The following is a 22430-nucleotide window of genomic DNA, read 5'->3' as shown; positions in this document are numbered from 1 at the left end:
CCAATTTTGGTACCGTGACAACACTAATCTGGAGGGGGTTCATCTGCAAAAACTAATGAAAAACTAAACAATGATATTCAGTATTCGGTACTCAGTATTCGGCCAAGCGTTTAATAATATTCGGCTTCGGCCACAAATTTTCATTTCGGTGCATCCCTAATTCCCACCCAACTCGTCGGCTGACAATAAACACAGAATGCAGTGCCACTCAGCACCATCAACACAGCAGATTTGACACACACACCTGTTGAGGGCATGCATCAGTTTTCATATACCCAAGCCCTTTTCAAGAAAGATTAGTGAATCTTACCTCTGATGGTTTATGTCTTCAAATAACTGATGTGTGTTATGACTGTTCCTGCACTGCTATATTCTGAGATGTAAAATGGCAAGTATCAATTGATGTCTTACCAGCTGCAATAGTGATTTGTCAAAAAAATATTTTGCAAATCGGTACACTTGTTTTTAGGGATGTTAAGTGTGAAATGTTACCCCGAGCAGTTCCAATATTTTTGTACCAAGAGTTTAAAAATGGGTTCTATGTACAAATGAGGTAGCCTTGAGATAAGGCCTTTTGAAGTCTTTATAGTTTTTACTTGAAAAGTGTTTTTGATTAGCCTATTGCTTGAACAGCAGTACTGAAGAGGCAGCTTATATGCACTACTTTTGTCAATTTGTGAATTCCTCTTGAAGTCTAAGTTTACGTGACTACTGTCTTTAACACAGGGGTGTCAAGGGAATGCTCCCTCTGTGATTTTTTTTTTTTTTTTTAAATAACCCCTCAAATGATGACTTCTGGTTTACTACTTATTTATTATTTGACAATTTGCTCTACAGAGGCAGCTTATTTGCACTAGTATGCTTGTCCTCTGATTTTCTGGCTTAATGACAATTTGATTTGATTTCGTGTCTGTCAAGTGTCAGATCTTTTCAGAAGTAAAATATCTGAAAACTGAAAATGTGTGTCTGTGATTATTCAGTATGGGTCAAACCAAGCCAGATCAACCTATTTTAGAAAGCCTTCACACAGGACCATTTAGAATTTCTCATTCTTTATGTGGATAATGGCATTCTACCAAACAACAAACATTTACACTTGGCAATGTCAATACATTACATCCAAGTGACTTGTAAACAACGTCCAATGTTAAGAACAGAAAACTGTAAACATATTTGCTTTAACATGTTGTACATTTAAATGCTTAACACCTTGAAATGTTGCCAAAACATTATACTGCCTAAGTACTGGCATGTAAGGTGCACACAGTTTTTAGGTCTGTGATGAACATAGTCAAAATATTGTGAACTATGACAATGAGAACTTTATAATAAATAATAATAATAATAATAATAATAATAATAAGTTACATTTATATAGCACCTTTCTCAAACCCAAGGTCGCTTTACACAGTGGAAAGGAAAATACAACAACAAACAAACAAAAACAATACAACCAAAGTAAGTAAGTAAGTAAATTTATTTATATAGCACTTCTCACAGACAGGACTCACAAAGTGCTTCACAAACCCCTCAAACAAAAGGAGAGTGGGAGGAAAGAGTTTAAACTTTGATATAATAGACAGTATGACATCTCAATCACACAACCTCACACACACTGGAGAGAAGATTGTCCCTTTTATGGATCCAGGAATTGAGTGAGGATTCTCCTGACCCTTTTCCTTTCTGATGTCATGCAGTCTCCTCTGGCAGCTGGTTGTGTGTCTGGCTGGTTTTCCCTGTCGTACTGAATTGCCTCAGTAACACTGTTGTCGTCTACCGTGTCCTTAGAAGCCTCAGAGTAATTGTGCAGCACGAAACATGCATAAATTACAAAGAGAAGATCAGATTAATGTCCATGGCCCTTCTCAGGGCTCCGAACCGGGCTTTTAGCCTCCCAAACGCACATTCTATCACCATCCGTTCTCGGCACAAAGATAGTCCAAAGTACTGCTCCTGGGCAGTGCTTCCTACATTAACATATTCTTTCATATGATATGGGAGTAGTAGATATGCAGGGTCGCCTAGTATGTAAACCGGTATAGCCTCTTCATCTTCAATGATTTGCCTTGGACAGGGAGGGATGCTTCTATTTTTCAAGGACGTGTTGAGTGGGGAGTTTGCAAAAATACGGGCATCGTGCATGCTTATTTATAAATTGCAGGTGGCTTGAATGTTTAAGGTAAACCTCCCTTTTCTGTTGAGGTAATCAGTGGAATTGGCCGATGGTTGCTTAATCTCTACATGCGTCCCATCCACAGCACCTAGGCACTGAGGGAGGCCATGAGCTTCTTCAAATCTCTGCACAAGTTGCTGGACATCAGCTTCGGTTTTCGTAAGTTTTACATATCTAGGACCCAAGTGGACAGTTATAGCTCTACACACCTTTCTGATTATTATTGAAACGGCTGATCTAGACAGACCGAATGCGTTTGCCGTCTTACGTAGTCTACCCTCATCAGCTAAATAGTATAGGGCGAGGGCAACTTTTTTCTGTACGCTGACCGGCGACCGCATAACAGTAGTCTGATCTTCTATGGAGGGACGCAGTAACTCCAAAAGCGACAGTAGAGATGACCGTGACATTCTGAAGTTCTCATGCCATTCCTCCAGGAGGACCACTTCGTTCTCGAAGTTTTTCCACCAGACCGCGGTTCGCCCAGGTCGGATCCAAAACCGGCGGCGGCACAAACGTAAAAATGAGTACCACCTTAACAGCATCCATGATCATCGCTCACATGACGTCAAGCATTTTCTGGTGCATGCTGTGACGTTTCAGAACCTAAAACCCCATTTCACCCAGTTTACACGGCAACACATAAACGGCATTTTCAGAAATCTCTACTTAGGCCGGAGTTTTTACAAATGATAATTTTCTGTAAAAAAAACTCCATTTGCGTGTAAATGAGAGGCCAAACCGCATGAAAATATGTGCGTTTTTCCTACATGTAAACGGGGTGTGAGTGTCATACCTCAAATACTATTCCATAATAAATGATGGAAAATTGAGGGAACATCTTAATGAAGAGTTAAATCCATGGCTGGGTGTATCCCTTAACATATGGTTTGAGATTATATCAAAGAATAGCCTAACAGAGCAGAGTAGGGTACTGCGATGGATTGCACATGATTCAGATTTTACACCCAACACAATAGATAGGAGGTTCAGTAGATGGGGTGGGATGACCAACAATATTTTGGGAGCTTTTTAAAAAGACGGTTATTAAAAGTTTTCAAGATCTAAAAAATCAATATGGCTTAAACAATCAGGATTTATACAGATATCTACAGATGAGGCATTATATGGAGCAAACTATAAAAAAGTTCAATTGTGTTGAGGTAGAGTCAGGAATTTAAAGTATTTATTTCGGCATATGAATCGGACTCAGGCAAGAAATGAATCACAAAATTGTATAAAGAAGTGGAAATTTTAAAAGGTAACAATACAACATATATAAAAGAAAGTGGGAGAAAGAGGCTAGATGGATGTTATCAGAGGAGGAATGGGAGAAGATCAGTGAGCAACAATGGAAAACAACATGCTCCCTCTCAAGAGGGAATAATGGGACCATAGTGAGATATTTTGTTTCACCAGCTCAGCAGAAATCTCAGGATATGAGATGTTGGGAGACTATGTGGTGAAAATAAAGCCAATCATTTTCATGTCTTTTGGGAATACCCCTTTATTATACCTTATTGGCAGGGTTTAAAGAAAAGCATGGAGAAAATTTTGGATGTGAAACTTCCATTTGCATTGAGGTTATGTACTTAGGAAAAGAGAGCCAGAGAATAACAAGTTCAGGGTAGTGTTGCACGGTATACTGGTACCAACGGTAGACCGCGGTACTTAAACACCACGGTACATATGATACCATAATGTTGGAGTACTGTAGTACTACGGTACATCACGGTACCACTACTGTGGGATAAGTTCAAAGTCCAGTCGCAAGAGGGTGAGTGTCCATGCGCCATCCAAAAACGGCACGCGTTGGCCAATAACGGCGCACGCTGGCCACCTGGCACTCAATATGCTGCTGCAGTGGTTTGTTTTACAGTGACATTTCAGGTTTTAGCTGAGCTATTGAGTATCTTTAAGCAGTTAAAGTTATTATTTATTTATTTTTACTTGTAGGCTAGATTTGTTTATATATGCTACAGTGATTTGTTTTCCACAGAGCACTATGGTGCGAGCATTTTACTCACATTTGCGAGTAAAATAGTTTTGTGCGAGCAAAAGAAATCATTCAGGAGCACGCTGTGCGAGTACAGATTTCAACCAGCAGCAGAAACGAAAGGCGAATCCTGCCGGTTGTGAGTTGAACGGGGGTCACGTGAGCACGGAGGTCACGTGAGCACGGAGGTCACGTGAGCACGGAGGTCACGTGAGCACGGAGCACAGAGAGGCAGTTAGAGCTGCAGGCTACAATGAGGCTAAAAACAGAGTTCAAAGGACGTTTTTCCAAACAACTTTTTATGTCGGAGCTTCAGGACACTTGGATCACTACGGACGAGCAGTATGGAGATATTCTGTGGTTTCAATTATGTGGTTTTTTTGGACGTTTTAATCTGGGACGCCGTCAGCCTGCATTAGGTGGAGCTGTGTTGCTACCCCCTCTCCCCTGGGATCTCCGCAAGGGACGTGAGGACTCTAAAACTTCACCTGGGCCTCCATCGGTATATGGGTGAGTAGATAATGGCTGAATTTTCATTTTTGGGTGCACTATCCTTTTAAGGGTTTTGTCAAAAGTATTATAGGATATGTGTAGGAATTACAACCATTTTTATGTAAAGTCCTCAAATTTTAAGGGATCAAATGTATTTGGACAAACCAACAGACAAAATATACATGAATTCATGCTCTAATTGTTTAACTCACTCATGTCTCCTGGTGGTTTTTACCTGCAACATTTGAGGGAACTGAAATGCACAGAATGCTGAGATAAATAGAACAATGGAAATGTTTATTGAACTAAAACAGTAAATTACATCAACTACATTTGCCACTATTTACAGATTGAACTAAAACAGTAAATTACATCAACTACATTTGCCACTATTTACAGATTGAACTAAAACAGTAAATTATATCAACTACATTTGCCACTACTTACAGATTGAACTAAAACAGTAAATTACATCAACTACATCTGCCACTATTTACAGATTAAGGTACCTTGGCATGTAAAAGTAAAAAAAAAAAGAAAAGGTCTGCCCTTTCTCTGATTGTTGTGACGATCTCACTGGCTTTATATATGCGTTGGACTAACATGTCCTCCTCCGCAAGCACCACAAAGTCACACCATTCAAATCCGGTGACAAGGAGCTGCCCTTGAACTTGCCAGAAGTAGGCATGTTGTTGTTTTAGTTTGATGTTGCCCTCCTCCATCTTAAGGTAGGAGCAGTCAACATAGCTTTTCGCACTTGGACATTTCACTTCTAGCAGACCGAATGGGGATCCTGTCAGCAAGCTTTTCTGCTGAATCCGGTCCTCTGACATGGCACACCTGGAATAGAAAGTTTATTTAGCCATTTATAACAAATATGAGCATGCACATGGGAAATACTTTTCACTGTGCAGGAGGGTAAATCAGTTCCTTTTTTAGTTCCTAGGTTCACAACTAAACATTTTAGGTTTCAACAGTCTCTGACAATCTAGAAGTCAATAGTGAGCAATCTGGTATTCTCTAATATTCTTATCATATTTACATACCTCTCTGAAGTGCGAGGAGGTGAGGCGCGGCCTTCTTAGCTGATGCCATTCTGAGACCTGACTTTGGTCTTTGGTTGCAGCTTCAATTTTGTTAGCCATTTCCCATGTGGTCTCCAAAGATTTTAAAAACAACTGCTCCTTTTCGCTGCACACGAACACGCAGTTTGAGGGGTCCAGCCTGTAGTGCTTCAGAGGAAGAGTTGGTGGAGAAGGGGCATCTGGGTGGAGTGTAATTTGCCTGCTTGTAGTCAGCGGTTGCTGATATGAGAGTGGACTTCCTGCCTGGACCTTTCCAAGCGCAGAATTGACCAATGGGATCTCACTGGAGATGCCCATCGTGGTAATCAGTGGTACACAGGCCATGTCTGTAAACCCTGCATACACCTCTGATATCTGCAGAAGAGAGGGGTCCGGTAGTTCTCCCCGATAGGCCTTGTAGACTGTGCTCCTGTATGAACATAAAATGCCATTAAGAATAGTGTCTAACTTAGGTTAGGCTATTTTAATTAGAAAGTCATATTGGCAACCGATATCTTAAATTGTTGCTAATTGTTATGCACAAAACACAATAGGTTGTAGGCAGCAATACACTTGTGAATGTACAGCCTGGCATGCAGCACATAAAGCAAATAAATCGACTTTGTTTATTCCAGGCAGCTATGTGCTATAATGACGTCGCTGCTATCCTCACTTGAATTCAACAGGGCATTTGGTGGATAGCCGGCGGAAACGCCATTTAAATGGTGTGCAGACAAATAGACCAGACTCACTATAGTTGCAACCCTTCGTCTTCTATGCATCTGTCTATCTGTAAGTGTGCAAATACTTTCTACCTACCTCATGCCATCAGCCATCGTCTTCTGTTTCGGTTTAGGCTTTGCAGACATGACGACCATTTTGTCAGCTGGGCCTGGCTTCACACCCTATATAATTGAAAGACATTTGTTTAGTTATTGATGTTAGTTGTGGAAGAAGAATTAGATATTGATTAGATACTGACGTTAGTTGTGGAAGAAGAAAATACCTCACACACTTACCATCGTTCTTCCGCTGCTCACTCTCTGTACAGCTCAGGACAGGCGAGACCACCGGAGTCTTCAGCTCGGAGTAATGTGCACACTGATACCGTAGAGCAACAGTGTGGTTGCATAATGTCCTACCAGTGACACAGGAGTGTCCACGTTTTTTTCGGACCTAATTGTATTGCTGAGTTTCGCACAGCGGCGACCGGATCTTTGCTCTCAAACCACAAAAAAATGTGATGGCACAACAGTCTCCTTCAGTACATTATAGGGTTGTCAAAAGTCTCAAACGCTGTATTCGGATACAATACTAATTTACAAAAGTATCGATACTTAACAGTGCACGCCACCTCAGCGCCTGTCGGGTGCGCACAACGGGTCCGACAGACACGCTCTGTGCAGGCAGCGTCTGGCAGGCACAGAGCCCTCGCTGCAACCCGGCTTGTTGTCGTCGCTGTGCATGCATGCACACATTTCTGTTGCTGTAATATGGCCAGTGCGGCTGCAGGAGGATCAGAGCAGCCAGTTTTGGTCAAAATGATAAAGGAAAAAGCACTCTTTGGAAATATTTAGTGAAGTGAACACAGCACGCTGCAGATGACAGGTACAGCCCCTCCCCTCACTAGCAGCTGAGCAGCTGGTGTCGCCAGCATCAAACTAAAATATAACTTCTAACGTTAATGTGGGAGCTAAGCAGAAAACTTTATCAGTCATGCCCGTCTGTAACATTAATAGACAATGTTAATTTAACAGGACAACACAATTATGTGTGTCTGAAAAGTTATGTTAACTGTAAAGTCACAGATTGAAGCTGAAAAAAACGTTTGGTTTCTCCCATAACCCCTGGTTCTCTGATCACATAGTGAGGTAGAAACAGGAGCATCCTGAGCCTAAACTACCAACTCTATTTGATCAGCAACGAAAATATGGTGCCAATCCACCAGAAGCACAGAAAATAAACAGGGCTGTGGATAAATACATTTGTATGGACAGATCTTGTTTCTGGTTGTTATTTATTTTGGGGGGATTTTTTGTTGTTATCATTGATGTTACTGTTCTGATCTTTATTTAAAAAATGACATGCCTCTTAATTTTTTGCTGCTGTATCGAAAATGGTATCGAGTATTGAATATTTTCCTGGGTATCGATATCGAGTTTGAAATTTTAGTATTGTGACAACCCTAGTACATTATTCTATGCTTTTTTTTTGATTTTCACATTGGCTAGTCATCCTGTTTAATTTGTCTTCTGATTAAATCGGAACCGTTGAAACAAGTTGTAGGAAGCCTCTGCAAGTAATTGGTTGCTGGCAGACACTCTGTGCTGCAATAAAATGGTTAATCAGCAGTGCCGTGCACTGTAGAGCCGATGCGCTGCTGGTTCTGCCGGCCTGAATAGAATATAATGTCTATAGCCTTACTGTTGTGTACAGCCTTATAGACTGAGCTGAGTAGTGATGCGCGGGTCGACCCGTAACCCGCGGGACCCGCAAATGGACCTGCGGGTCGGGCAGCAGTGATCGTCTGTTAAATCGGTCTGTAAATGATATTTTGACATTATTGGCTATTACTGTCATGGCATCCGAAGGTACTGATGCGTTGAGCAGGTGACAGTCCGCGGTCGTTTTCAAAACACACTTGTGTCACGCACTCCAAAAGAAACTTGTTGAAACTTTAAACAATAATTTATTGTACAAAACGGGGGAAACAAACGTTGACAAAAACGGTTCCATAATTCATATTAAATTCAAAAGATAACGAAAAAACAGCTACAAGTTAGAGGGAATAGTGATAAAGTGGTAAAACTTGGCATTGATCCACAGCCTCAGACGGATGCGCTCAAGCGTGCCGTGCGCACAAGCTCAGTTGGTAGGCTATACTATATTTTCACATTTTTAACAATGCAATTTAAAAGTTTTGATTTTTATTGATAACCTACATTTACCAACAACAAAAGACTACATTTAGCACCAAAAAAAAATGTTTAAAAAATAATAATAATAATTTTAAAAAAGTAATTAAAAAAACGAATATCGAATACCAAATTTTCATAACGAATACATACCCATAGAAACGAATATTCGAATATCTGAATATCTGGGTACAGCCCTACTACCTAGTAGGCTACTTAGCAAGGTAGCCGCAAAGTAACCAGCTAATGTTGATGCTCGTAATGTTAGCATTATAGCATAGTTGTTACTCACCCTCGTAGTTGTCGATGTAGCTCGAAATATATATCTTAAACACCTTTTCTTTTTTGCTCGTGTGGGCTACCGAAGAAGCACTCATGATGCGATGCACATCACTGATGGTGATTTTAGGGAGGTTCTGCAAACAACGAGTGTAAAAGACCATCTCTTCTCTTCTGTCCAGTGTTCGGTATCACCCTAGACTGGAAGTTCTGGTGCCAACACCCGTATTCCCGGAAGTGGAATAACGAACTACAAATGCACGTAGCCTATTCTCCTTGTGGCGCAGGCCAAGTAGGAACGGGACAGCACCGCACACGCATTCATATTGTCACACCAGTCCTTATTTATCATTAAGCACACACCTCCCTTTCTCTTGCCAGAGTCTTTTGCTCTGTCAGATCAATAGAAAAAGAGTCACCTGGCTGAATGACACTGTTCGTCCATGCCAATGTCTTAGCTGTCAAGTGACTTCTCAATTGACAACTGCTAAATTTATTTTGTTTATTTGTAAAGGGACCATGTACAATATTAAACATAAATGTTGCCATTTGATGAATTGCACCAGATTTAGCTTAAAGCTAATTCGCATCTGCAGTCCCTTGGCAGGTTCTGAATAGAAACATAACATAGATAAACAGAGCAGAACATTAAACATACACACTCACACATGTGCAAACATGCACAGTCTCTCTCATGCCCCCCCCCCCCCCCCCCCCCACACCCACACACACACACACAGCAGTATTATAAAATCAGTGAGAGCAGTGCTGGGAGTCTTTTAGCAGTGTCCTTAAGTTCATTTTAAAACTGTACATGGAGCTGCAGTTCTTAATGGTATCCAGTAGGGCATTACATTGAGTTGAGGCCTACAAAAAGCTGACTGCCCAAAGGCAGTACGACGAAAAGGAATAAGACAGTCTCTTGTCGAGGATATTCGTGTTGATTTTATGGACCCTTTGCTGCGAAAGTCAACAAAGTCTCTTAATGGAGGCGGGGCCAAACCATTTAAGAACTTATTGTGTTTAACATTAGCTAGGTATGTCAACCAGTGGTTAACTGTAGCCACTCAGGTAATCTTTACTAATTTTCTAAAGCCAGCTGCTAACACTACCCAGCTAGTTGTCAAGCGTAGTAATAAGAGATACAATACCAAGAGATACAGCAATTATTTACCTGATACAAAACACATTAGAGGCAGGTGCAGCATCAGATTCTATTTTTAATGTACTGGAAATGGTTTCATTTGTTTCCTTGGCTTGATAAATATGCAAATTAACAACTACACTCGGATCCAATTTGATTTATCAAGAGGGATCCAGCTATAAACAGGTTATGGGTGGTATCATCATGGTGGGGTCATGCAGGGTGGTGACCTCAGTTTGGGTACATTTAACCTTCACTTCATCCATGCTTTTCACATCCTCGCTCACAGTGTGCCAATTACAAAACTAATCAAGGACAAATGAACGTCACTGCTCTGATCAGTGGGAGAGAACCCATGCCAAACTCTGTTCAAAAATCAAGCAATTTTAAGCCAAATTACTTTTTGTCTAAAACTTACAGTTTTTCTACATGTTTAAGAGCAACAATTTATCGTGGCAAAGATACACCAAGCTGTATTTGGCTGTAATGACATGCTTACTGTTACCTTCCTCCATAACATTCTGTTGAACTAGGCCTGCAACTAACAATTATTTCCTTTGATGATTAATCTGCCAATTATTTTCTTGATTAAACAATTAATTGTTTTGTCTATAAAATGTCAGATAATGGTGAAAAGGTTGATGAGTGTTTTCCAAAGCTCAAGATGACATCCTCAAATGTCTTGTTTTGTTCACAAACTTAAGATATTCACATTAAAGAATCTAGTATCATACAATTTAGACGTTTCTCTTAAAACAAAAAATAATGGATTATGAAATTAATTGGCGATTAATATAATAGTTTACAACTAGGCTAGTTGATTAGTCGATTGTTTGGTGGGTTATGTAGCTTATAGGCAGAATACACCTGTGTGGCCTTCAGATTCCGAACATGTATTCAGTTATGTTTAATAATGTTAGCGCACTGCTGATATACAGGCCAGCATCGAACTGCCCGATTTTCCAAGTGAGGTTTCGGATGTTTCCCTTCCCACACTAAATATAAGACACCATGTCCACAGCAGGTCATCATGACTGTCCCAGCTGCATAATGGCTCTAAGTAAGAGAATTCATCTGACAGCTGGCTGATCAGGCTCGGCTGGCTGATGACACGGTAACTGAGTTCAACTGGCTCACTTACTTGAGACCTAGATCGTGTAAATGTTGTCCTATGAGCCTGATGACATCCTCCTCAGACTGAGACAAACGCTTCTTCTTTTTCACGCCCGTGTTGGAATCCGGCGTGCTGTTAGTGTTGTTGGATGCGGGTTGGGCTGACACTCCGTTGTTGTTGTTGTTGCTGACAGTGTTTCCATTGTTAGTGACAGACTGAAGTCCGTTGGAATGAGCTACTCCGGTGGAGGACGACTCACCGTTCTGCGCACCGTTTCGGCAGGACAGTTCTGAATCTCGGTCCTGTCCTGCCCCGTTAGCCTGCATGTTATCAAGGGTTATGTAGGTGAAACGATGTGGATAAAAAAAGACTGACAGGCGCAACGGGACACTGCAGGGAAAAAAACCCCCACCGGTGCAGCCGCCGACAGGCCCACTGACCCAGATGCAGCCCCGAACTGCCCTGTTCCCCCTGCGGCCGAGTCTCCGTGTTTGTTCCGCGGCGGTGGCCGCGGCGATAACCCGGTTTTCGACTCGGACGACGAAGAAACGGAAGCCAGAGTTATTTCGACAGCCGCATTTTGAGGATTTCAGTAGTGCTCGGCGCTGTAAGGTACCGTTATAGCCGCGTTTAAGTTGTTGGATAGGTCTTGTTATTGTTGCTCTCAGACAGCTGCAGCCCTGTTATGGACATACGCAGTGACGTCAGCGGAAATTCCTTCACGTCTCTTTGCGCGGGCTGCGTCGCTGTATGACATTCAATTTTAATTATTAACATTACACTGCTTTTGCAGTTTATTTATGTATTTTTACATAAGCCCATTATACCTTTGGTGTTGCCACAATTACTGCCATATGTGACAGTTACTCAAAAGCTGAATCGAAATGTCCACCCTCTGGACTTGCGGACTGAGCCCTCGTGGACTTCACTTGTACGTAGTGTGACGTATTCACTGTCATCACGTAAAGTCTGCGAGGGCAGGGACGGCAAGCGGCTGTTAGACAACCGTCCAGACCGTTTTACTCGTTGCCGTGGAATCGCATTACTATTGCTGCTGTCATATAAATCGATGAATAGTGTCTATTAACCTGTTCCTGCAAATAATAAGATATAAATCCCTTGTATAGCCTTTTTTGTGACTGAACAAAAATATATCTCTATAACATACATAATGGTGGTAAACCTTGCAGGTGGACTTCTAATTACCAATCTGCAGGCTACTGCATTAAAAAATGAGACAGTCATCACATGGACTTAGCCTACAGGTGGAGTACGGTCAAAGGTTTTACTTCAGTTTCTATTTAAAGATTTTAGTTTTGTTATTTTGTTCTCCACCTCTTTTTGAAAGTCAGTTTTTTTTTTTGCTATGTTTCATGTAACCTGGCTTCTGTGACAACACATTTCTCTTTCTTTTCGAAGCACTGAGCTAAATGAATGGTAATTTTTGTCAACATCAAAGAAATGCAGCAGCAGTGATGACAGAACTTCTGCCTTTACACTTCATTACAGTTAACGTGTTTGATTCATTAGCTGGTGCTTTTATCGGCCTTTTTGTTCAAACTCAGTTGACTTGCACTGCTGAGACACTGGAGAGCTGATGAGCTCTTCCACAATCAGTGCTCTGTAGCTTAATTTCATTGTGCAGTAATCATGACTCTGATGCTTGTCTTTATTTTTTTTTTTATTTTTTTTTTAATACCTCACCTTATGATGACAACTGAAACAAAATAGGGGATACTCAATGAGAAGGTCTTCAACTTAAAAACAGGACTGGGATCAACTGCTCAGAACAGGCTAAGTCCATCTATAGTGTCTAACTCAAATCACAAAGACTGTGAAGAGGAATCAGAGTTCGGAATCAAATTCTGACAAAAGATGAACACTAACAACAACTAGAACTACAAGACTGAATAATTATGTTGCTTTCTGAAGCCATCAGTTGGCTTCATTGGCATGGGATTGTCAAGATGACATTTCAGTGTTCTTGTGTTGTTACTTAGCTAAAAAAACAAAACTGTTTCAACCAAAACCTGGAATCATGACACATTATTCAAAGTGCTATTTAATTCCCAAGCCTGAGATTCTTTTAAAATACACATCAGGAAACAGCTGTGGCTTTAGGTTTTTTTTTTTTTTTTTTTTTTTTCATCTAAAGCCATTTCTCATTGGCATCATTGGCACTTTCACAAAAGAAAAACAAAAAAACAATGTCCCTGTCATTTCCAATGAATATATCTCACTAATAAACACTGTCTAAACTCTATGAACAACAGGGACAAATCAGTCATCTTTCCCTTTCTTTAAATAGAATAAAACTCATATAACATTATAAAAATATGAATTAAAGGGGAAGAAATGATTTTACCTTTCCTTAAGAGAGGAGAGCATTAGGCCTGTAGAAAAAACTATTGCACTTCCATCCCATTCTACAGACATTAATGGGCTTTACAATCAGCAAAGGAAAGTGCACTATACGTATAATTTCCCCCAAAACACACGTAGATGTGCACATGTGCTCATTTTTCTGCAGGTCACTGCTGTCACAATAAAGCCTTGTACAACTGAAATACAAACTTTAGGGACAGTAATGTCAGACGTTCCCCATATGCAATCTAATTTAGTGTGTAGTCACAAGCAAAATGAGGTTTGTGACTGAAATGACGCACCATGACGGGCTTCAGTTCCTGCATATGAGCAGCCTGGCTCACATAATTAGGTCAACATGTTTTTAGTTTTCTAAGCTTCAAGTGACCCTTTACAAACTTTGCCAATGTACTGTCATTTATCATGTTGATTTAGGCGTGCAGTCTTTCCACCTTGATTCAGCTAGTGAGACCTAATGAAGCTGTGAGAGGATGTATCCTCTAACAGATAAATTAGACTGTTTCCACCATAGACTGTATAAAAAAAAAATGAAGCCAAAACATCTTGATCACCCCCTAGTGGCTGGCTGCAGTATAGGTCATAAAGCCCACCCACAGATTTATCATACCCCGCCCCCTCCATGTTAATGAATGGGATGTGGGTCAAACTGAACACTCAAAGTACACCTCAAATAATTTTTTTCCCAAAGATGGTTTCTGTCATTTTAGGTAGTTGTTGTCACCACCTGATGTTTGTTAGGGGTGGGCGATACCACAAAAATTTGGTTTGGGCCAGAATTGCCTATATCGATACCAGTACAACACTTTATTAATAAAAGTGGCCTTTTTTTAATGTGGGGGAGAACCATATGTCATGATTTATGAGTTGAATAATCAATCTACCTAAGTAACAGCAAGTGATGACAGTTTGGAAATATAACATTGACCAATGCTGAAGATCTGTTATGACTAAAATATTAATTTCACAAGGATACTATTTACTTGGATATTCCTTGTCTGAGCCTCTGTGAACAGACTCTGCCAGTGAACTCTGTCTCTGTGTCAGAGGTCTGGATGCTGAGGTATTTCCCTCCTCCTCCCTTCTTCTCGGTCACACTTCCAAGTTCTCTTTCTCATGTTTTTCCTCTTTCATTAATGCATCACTACTAATATGTGTCCAATAAAACCAGTCAGGCTTGGACATGCTATCTGCATTGTATGTCCGCGGACAGTTACAATCACACGGATGCACACGTGGTACAGTTAAGGGTCTGGATCAGCCTACAGCAGTAAACATGAGTTCTGTGACATGAGCTTACCGTCTTCCTACTGCCCACATCAGGTGAAACTGAACTAAGAAAATGCTGCTGGTTGGTTAAGTGCAGACAACACAATTTTTTCCCGTGCCCAGGTCTGTGAGGGTCAGTGTGTACTTCTTGCAGATTTCTGCATGGACCAAAAACTCTTCTGGACCAGTCAGACCACATCTGCCAACGGCATGTGTCAATGCGTTAGCATATGGAGAACCCTGTGCATGTCTGCTGTACACGTCCGTGTCCATTTTGAAATGTACAAGACCAAGCAAGCAGAGACTAACATGACACACAGATAATAACAAACTTCAGGCCAGAATTCACCAGAACATTAAGACCCCATGTCCACCTGGTATTAACATGAGATGTGTATCTGGATCAGGGAATTCACATCCCAGCTCGTCACAGATGTCTTTCAAAGTTAATATTTGGTTGAATTTGGGTAGTGACATCATGGGACCAAAATTCATTGTCAGGACGCCTAATGTTAATATTGATATTTTGTTGGTTTTAGGTTGTGTTAAGTAGCGAAAATCCAGTGTCTTCCAAATGTCTCATGCCAACGTCATCTTGATGTAGAATACCAAAGTTAAATTATTTTCAACCCTATTTTCATTCCAACCAAAATTAATGTGAGTCCAACATCTTTCTGATGTCAGAGAATTCACATCTGGAGGAAGTCTGGCTCACACTGAGATCAGAGATGGACATGTCTGAACAAGGTTTAACCATATTCTGCAGAAAATGTCCCCAGCAAATTGAAGGGTCACCTATTCGATGGCAATGGTTGACAGCAAGGTAAAAACCATTACTTAACAGCACTGTGGTCGGACAGCACTGTCAAAACAAAATTGGTAACATGCAACAGAACATAAGCTGGCTCACCCACCTAAAGTGTGTTGAGATCCAACCACTGTGCAGGAGGAGTTGAGGTTACGACAATGTTTAATTCCAAGGCCTCATAATCAGATGTTTATCCAGACACAAACTGTATGTTTATACCAGGTAAGAATGGGATTGATCCAAATCTTGTGCAAACAACATGAAAGGCAGCAACAAGTTTAACATCATGTATTGAACTTGTTGCTGCTGTTGTCAGTTTACATCATGAAATTTAATACTAAATCAATTTATTTTTAAATGATTTTGTTACAGCCCTCTTGTTCCACATGACCACCATACAGTTCAAGGAAAATTTCAGGGGCCGTATTCACAAAACTTCCTAGTACAAAGAGTTACTCCTTGGGGACAAAATTCTAAGAAACATCTTAGATATGACATTTTCTTAAATTCCCCCTTACAGTTTAAACTAGATCCTGGTAAAGATTTAAATTATTCTCAAGGCATCTTAGTCCTTAAGAAAGCCCCTAAGGTGAAATATTGTCAGGAGTAGGCAGGAGGACTTTTAAGAGGTTTAAGAGTTTCTGAAGCGGAGGAGAAAAAGGCAGAAAGATGAAGAGGTAGGAGAAATATCCTCCAAACACTGAATGACAGTGAGTTAATGAAACACCACAGATTAGATGGTGCAGGATAATGTTCCTGGTCGATCTCATTAGAGAAGCACTCACTTCTCCCACCAAGGATTCCTACAGCTTAAGGCAAGTGAGGACTTTTTAAGACGTTTAATGCCACTTGGTATAAAATTGAAGACGAGTTTTACAATGACCAAATGTGAAGAAACATTAAAAAAAAAAAAAATACATTAACATAACACATTAATATTAACAACATCAACTGACATCAATTACTTAAGATTAGGGTCAGTTTTCCAAAATGTTTTATGTAACATAAAACATGACTGTTTTTATCCATCCAGGCATGGAGAAAAGGGTATAACAGATGGCATATAGATTGACTAGGTTCATTTTGTCTTGTTTTACTGTAGAATTGTTCAATATTTTCTTATCTTCTTCCTCAGAAGAGTCATCCGACGTGTTGCTGACTGGCAGGAAGACTGAAGTCACAGTCGAAACTGTCAAGCAGGTGAAAGAAACATCTCCTACACTTTTTTGTCTGAAGATAAGAAAATATTGAACAGAACTGGCATTCGTTAGCAGGTTTCTTGGTGGTTTTGTGTCTCTCAGTCTTCATATGGGATTCCACTACCTTCACTCCCATTTGGCACAGTTTTAAAAACCTTTTGCGTACAAAACATTGAGTATGCATTGCCTTGCTTTGGTTGTAGCCATGCCACAAAGTCTTGATCTTGGTTTGCAATTTTTTTTTGTAAAATATGCACTTTCCAATGTTGTCCAGGGTCTGAACATCCTTTCCAATAAAAAATAGAGTGTTGAGTGTTGTTGGTTCTACTATCCTGATTTTTGTAACTTAACTGCGAGAGTGATGGTTCTACTATCCTGATCTGTGTGACTTTAGCACGAGAGGTATTTGGTAAATTGTTTTTAAAAAATTTGATTTTGCCAATTATTTTGAGATGTTATAATGCAATATCAGAAAAAAAAATCGGAAAATTCTACTTCCCATGTTTTAGCATGTTGAAGACTTCTTAACGATTGATTTAAGATGTGAAAAATACCAATGAAGGCCTTATTTTTAGATTGATTTATTCAATGCCTTTTAAGACTTTTAAAGGATCTGCAGACACCCTTTCACCCAATGCAATAACGAAACGAAAGTGATTGTGACACTATGCATAGAAAATAAACATGAGCAAATAAATAAATCAAGTATCAGCATGTGAATAAACTACTATATAAGCAGAGCTGGGTTGTCAAACCTTCTGGCGGCCACTTTTACTTTACTCAACAGAAAGTAAACAGGAGAGACTAAATTCTATGATTAGGCTTTTTAGATTTCACTGCCCATTCTATGCCCATTATCACAAAGAGGGCATTTTTATTTTTTCCTTTTTTCTTCCATCAAGCAATCAAACCTTTTATTAGAATGCATCATACCTGGCAACGAGATCAACCACACCTCCACACTATGGTAAAGGTTTCTGTCCCTTCCTTGTTCAGACTTTCTCTGAGAATTTTCCTAAAACACTCCTAAGTTAGGACGCCTTGCTAAAAATGTTAAGGCCAAGTAAGGAGCTCTCCGAGCGTATTCTCACAATGTTTGTGAATACGGCCCCAATTTATGACAGCTTGCAACCTTTTAGGCTTTTCCAACATTGCACTCACCGAGTTAATTCCTGAGACTGTATGTCACGGTGACATCACTGAAACAGGTCTGATGGGTTGAGAAACGCGAGCAATCAGACATTCAGATGGGCTGGATACAAATCAGCACTTTCCAGTTGATTTCAAATATTTTTTTGGAGATTAAATGTAAAGTGAGCACACTTGAAATGTTAAATCCCAGGAAAACTGTGCACAAAACTACAGAAAGTACAGTGGGTCAAAGTTAAAGCAGGAAGTATGTCTGCAAACTGTGATGGATGTTTACAAGAGACAGTCTGGCTAATCATTTTACTGTTGTTTCCAACCTGTCTGATCACCTGACTGCATCTGTTTCTTTGCTGATACCACCATGTTTCCAGATCTCAGCTATTAATTGTAAATGTTATTATAACCAATAGAATTTTACAACCAGAGCAAGCTGAAAGAAACATGAATTATCCTTCACAGCAGTGTGAAATGACTCAAAGAATGTTCCCTGCCTGCAGAGGTCCATGGAATCCTTCAACTCTGATAACATGATGATCACAGCTGTTATAGGCACTTCCATCAATCCACGTGTGCTATCCTCTGGACACTGTCACCCGTCCCTCTCCTAAAACATTCAGCACAGACGTGTATTCTCTTTCATGGTCAACACAGCTGCAAGGCACACACGTGTCCAGACGTCAGCGGTGAGGTGTGCTGCGCAAGCTCCAGGAACAGAGAGGAGAGCACAGCACAGACATATCCAACCTGTTCCAAGATCAGAATCAAGGAGAAAGAATACTTTGACTGTGGAAAAATACACTATGTGCACACACTATTAGACACACCCATGACCACACATTGGCAGCAGCAAGTGGCAGATCTGTCTGTATCGTCACACTCCGGCCTCTCACTGGTCCACTTCCAAATTCTCTTCTTCACCAGAGACAGGAGATCTGAGCTCAGATGGAAGTATTTTGTAAATGAGGAGAGGTCCAGAATACAGCATCCAAAAGTCGCATAGTGTTAATGTGCTAAGGACATGGCATCAAAACTGGTGTGTTTGCAAAAAGGCTATGTGTGTGTGTGTGTGTGTGTGTGTGTGTGATCGATATTCTGTTTCCACCATAGACTGTATAATAAAGATGGACCACATGACAACTCCCCAGAAGTGATGCCAAAACATTTGGATCGCCCCCTGGTGGCTGGCTGCAGTATAGGTCATTAACCCTGCCCTTTCACACCCCCTCTATGTAGCAGAGAGAGGGGGTGTGGTCAAAGTACACATCAAATACATTTTTCACCAAAAACTGTTTGTCATTTTAGGTAGTTCTTATTAACTGATATTTGTTCAAATGTTCATTTTTCTAATGAGTTTGGTTTTGATCAATGACTTGATGTTGTAAAAAAAGGGGGACTGACATCATGATTGACAACTCTGTGCGCCAATCAGTGTGCTTGCAATCAACAACACAGCTCGCCATTGGTTGGACAGGTGAATGGGTGGGAACTCAATACCACAAAGATCGCTACTGCTCAAACTTTGGCTCCAAATGAGGTCATCAGTGCAAGATGGCAGCAGATGTATGGGGATATTTTGGCTCCATTTTTGTACAAAGGGAGGAAGTGGAGACACAAGGGGTCCATCCCAAGTCTCTTATTTTTACAGTGCTACTGCTAGCTCCTCGCTTGAACCGGAAGTCGCTCGAGGTCCGCCATCTTCTAGGCCGTCCCAAGTCTCTTATTTGTGCAGCGAGGAGCTAGCGCTAGGAGCTAGCAGCAAGCTTTAAGCAGCTACGAGCTAGGATGGTCGAGAGCTTCCTATCCGGAAGAGTTTTTCAGCTGAACGCCATGACGTATAAATACCCGCCCTCTACATTTGGCACATTTGAACGAGATGGCGGAGAAACAGTACAAGAGTAAGTACGCGTTACATGCATTCTTTGCAATGAATCGCTGTAATTCACGTACCTACTTCAAAGAGTAATGATTGTGAGTTAATTGAATGATAGTGCTCATCACAGTGACAGTGGAATAGCAGGGCTACAGACCGTTCTGTAATTGCACAAACTTCGACAAATGACTCAATAACAATGGTAATACATGCAAAAGTGTGTGAACAGAGTCATGACGACGGGGGGTGGGGGCTACTGTTTTGGTCAGCGAATATAATGAGACTTGGGATGTACCCTTAGTAACGCCAGACGCTGGCTGCTTTACGGAGCAGATCCAGCGGTGCCGCCGTCATCAGGAATGGACGTCGCTTCACGTGACGCTTCAGTGGAAAGGACGTCTCATGTCTCTTAAACCGACAATGCTCGCTCATCGCTCCTAGCGCTAGCTCCTCGCATTTTTTCCTAGGCGGGAGGGGCTAAACAGCTAGCAAAGTCGGCTAGGTAAGGTAACTAGCAGTAATTTAAGAGACTTGGGACGGACCCATGGTCCATCTCAATATGCACTCTCTGGTTTCTATATGAGAGATGTTTATGGAAAGAGATAAAGCCCATCATTGTATTAACATTAAATGGCATTACTGAGTTAGTTGTCCTCATGCTGAAATGGCCAAATTCAAAACCCTTTTTTTTTTTCTTCAACTGAATATCAATCTGTTCTGCAGTAGGATAGAATGTGATTGAAACTAAATTTAATATATGTTGTCTGGATAGCTGATTGGTTAAGGTACCAGTTGTTAAAAGGTATAGTTCAGATTTTTTGAAGTGCGGTTGTATGGGGTACTTAGCCATAGCTCGTATATTATATAAAGCAGATGTCAGTCAACACACCCCAGTTTGGAGAAGCAGGCTAGAGTCCGATATGGAAGCAAAGAAATCTACTGCTGTGGATGGGTCAGCAACAAAACATATTTTAGCCTCCTAAAAAAGTCCCACCTAAAAAGAAAGAAATCTGTATCATTTTAAAAGAATACTCCGATGATTTGGGAGTTATACCTTTTCTCTATCATTTTCATATTGAGACAACATGATCAATATCTTTTTTGTGTCTGTACGTCCAGTGGCTGGGTCTCAGCGGTTAGCATTGTGGCTTAGCTTAGCAAATACAATTGAAATCTATAGGGGGTTAGTAGCCTACTCGGTTAAAGTGAACAAATAAATGTTACAGAAACCCTGAAGCTGGCATTTCTGCACGTGCATTTAAAATAAACATGTTTGAACATTAATTCGAAAAACGGGAGTCCTTTTGAGTAGTTTTAGAAGAAGTCTGATACACGGAAGTATAATGTGTTTACGTCCTGCACTGTGATCCGCGGAGGGATACACCGGTGAGCAGGCACAGGCACAGACGTAGCCTGTAAACAAAACTCAGTTGTTTATTTAGCCTAACGATATCTCCGGACTATAGTAGCTGCAATGGTCAAATGCTTCGATTTTGAAGAGTTTCTTGTAGCGGACACAGATCCAGAGCCATACCTGTTTGAGCCGGAGTATACAGATGAGGAACTCCAGGTGTTGGATGCTGAGCAGGCAAGAAGAGAGGCTGAATCCTCCGAGGCAGCGGAACAGCAAGGGGCTGAGGGGAGACGGAGGTCAGGGGAGGATTGGTGGTGTAGCTGCGGGGCTTGGAGGTGGAATCATTTTGATCGTTGGGGAGGCTAGCAATATATCATCAGGAGGAAAACCGCCGCAGACAGTGCATCACAAGGAGTAAAAACTTTGCAGCAATCACTAATCCTGGCGTGATTGAAACATTTTTTCATGTTCCTAAGATAAACCGGTAAAAACACCCCAGGCCTGCAGGAGCTGATGGACAGCTTTCAGTCTAGTGAGTAATATCGTCCGTGTCGTCTCTGTGTTTGCTTTTACCGAGTGCGTACCTGTCCCAGAGCCAGCTGTAGCTGTTGCTAACCGGTGTATCCCTCCGTGCAGGGCGTAAACACACCCTGTAGCTGGTGCGGAGCCACATAGTATAGCCTTAGCCTCTGCTAGCTGTCCTCCGGTAACTCCCGTTCAGCCGGGAGGTTGGATTACAGCTCGCCAGAAGCACAGCTCCAAGCCGAAGCCCACGGCTCACCACCAGCCTGTTCACGTTTCCATCCGCTTTTCCCCACTCAGCGACACACCCGCTGAAGATAAAACTCTGGTTATTGGCAGCTCTATTCTGAGAAACGTGAAGTTAGCAACACCAGCGGCCATAGTTAAATGTATCCCTGGGGCCAGAGCGGGCGACATTGAATCTAATTTAAAACTGCTGGCTAAAGCTAAACGTAGATTCAGTAAGATTGTTATTCACGTCGGTGGCAATGACACCCAGTTACGCTAATCGGAGGTCACTAAAATTAATATTGCCTCGGTGTGTGAATNAGCGGGCGACATTGAATCTAATTTAAAACTGCTGGCTAAAGCTAAACGTAGATTCAGTAAGATTGTTATTCACGTCGGTGGCAATGACACCCAGTTACGCTAATCGGAGGTCACTAAAATTAATATTGCCTCGGTGTGTGAATATGCAAAA

General features: G+C 41.1%; 1 protein-coding gene across 10 annotated transcripts in view; it reads right to left on the bottom strand.

Annotated features, from left to right (window-relative positions):
* The window catches only part of wdr26a (WD repeat domain 26a), a 175178-nt gene extending 154257 nt beyond the window's left edge, over positions 1-20921 (bottom strand). For 4 of the 10 annotated variants that reach the window (XR_007570049.1, XR_007570048.1, XR_007570050.1 and 1 more), the window contains exon 1: positions 11205-11983. Coding sequence is in view for 5 of the 10 variants with exons in the window: in XM_050045797.1 (XP_049901754.1) it covers positions 11205-11503 (299 nt within the window). In the remaining 5 variants the exon portion in view is untranslated. Of the gene's footprint in view, positions 1-11204 lie in introns of all 10 variants that reach the window. The other 6 variants (XM_050045794.1, XM_050045799.1, XR_007570051.1 and 3 more) reach the window with 5 other exon arrangements.
* Positions 20922-22430: the final 1509 nt, after the last annotated feature.

Source organism: Epinephelus moara, chromosome 6 (genome assembly GCF_006386435.1).
Source record: "Epinephelus moara isolate mb chromosome 6, YSFRI_EMoa_1.0, whole genome shotgun sequence".
NCBI lineage: Eukaryota > Metazoa > Chordata > Actinopteri > Perciformes > Serranidae > Epinephelus > Epinephelus moara.
Note: the sequence above shows the minus strand (reverse complement) of the source record. Positions and strands in the feature narration are given on the sequence as shown.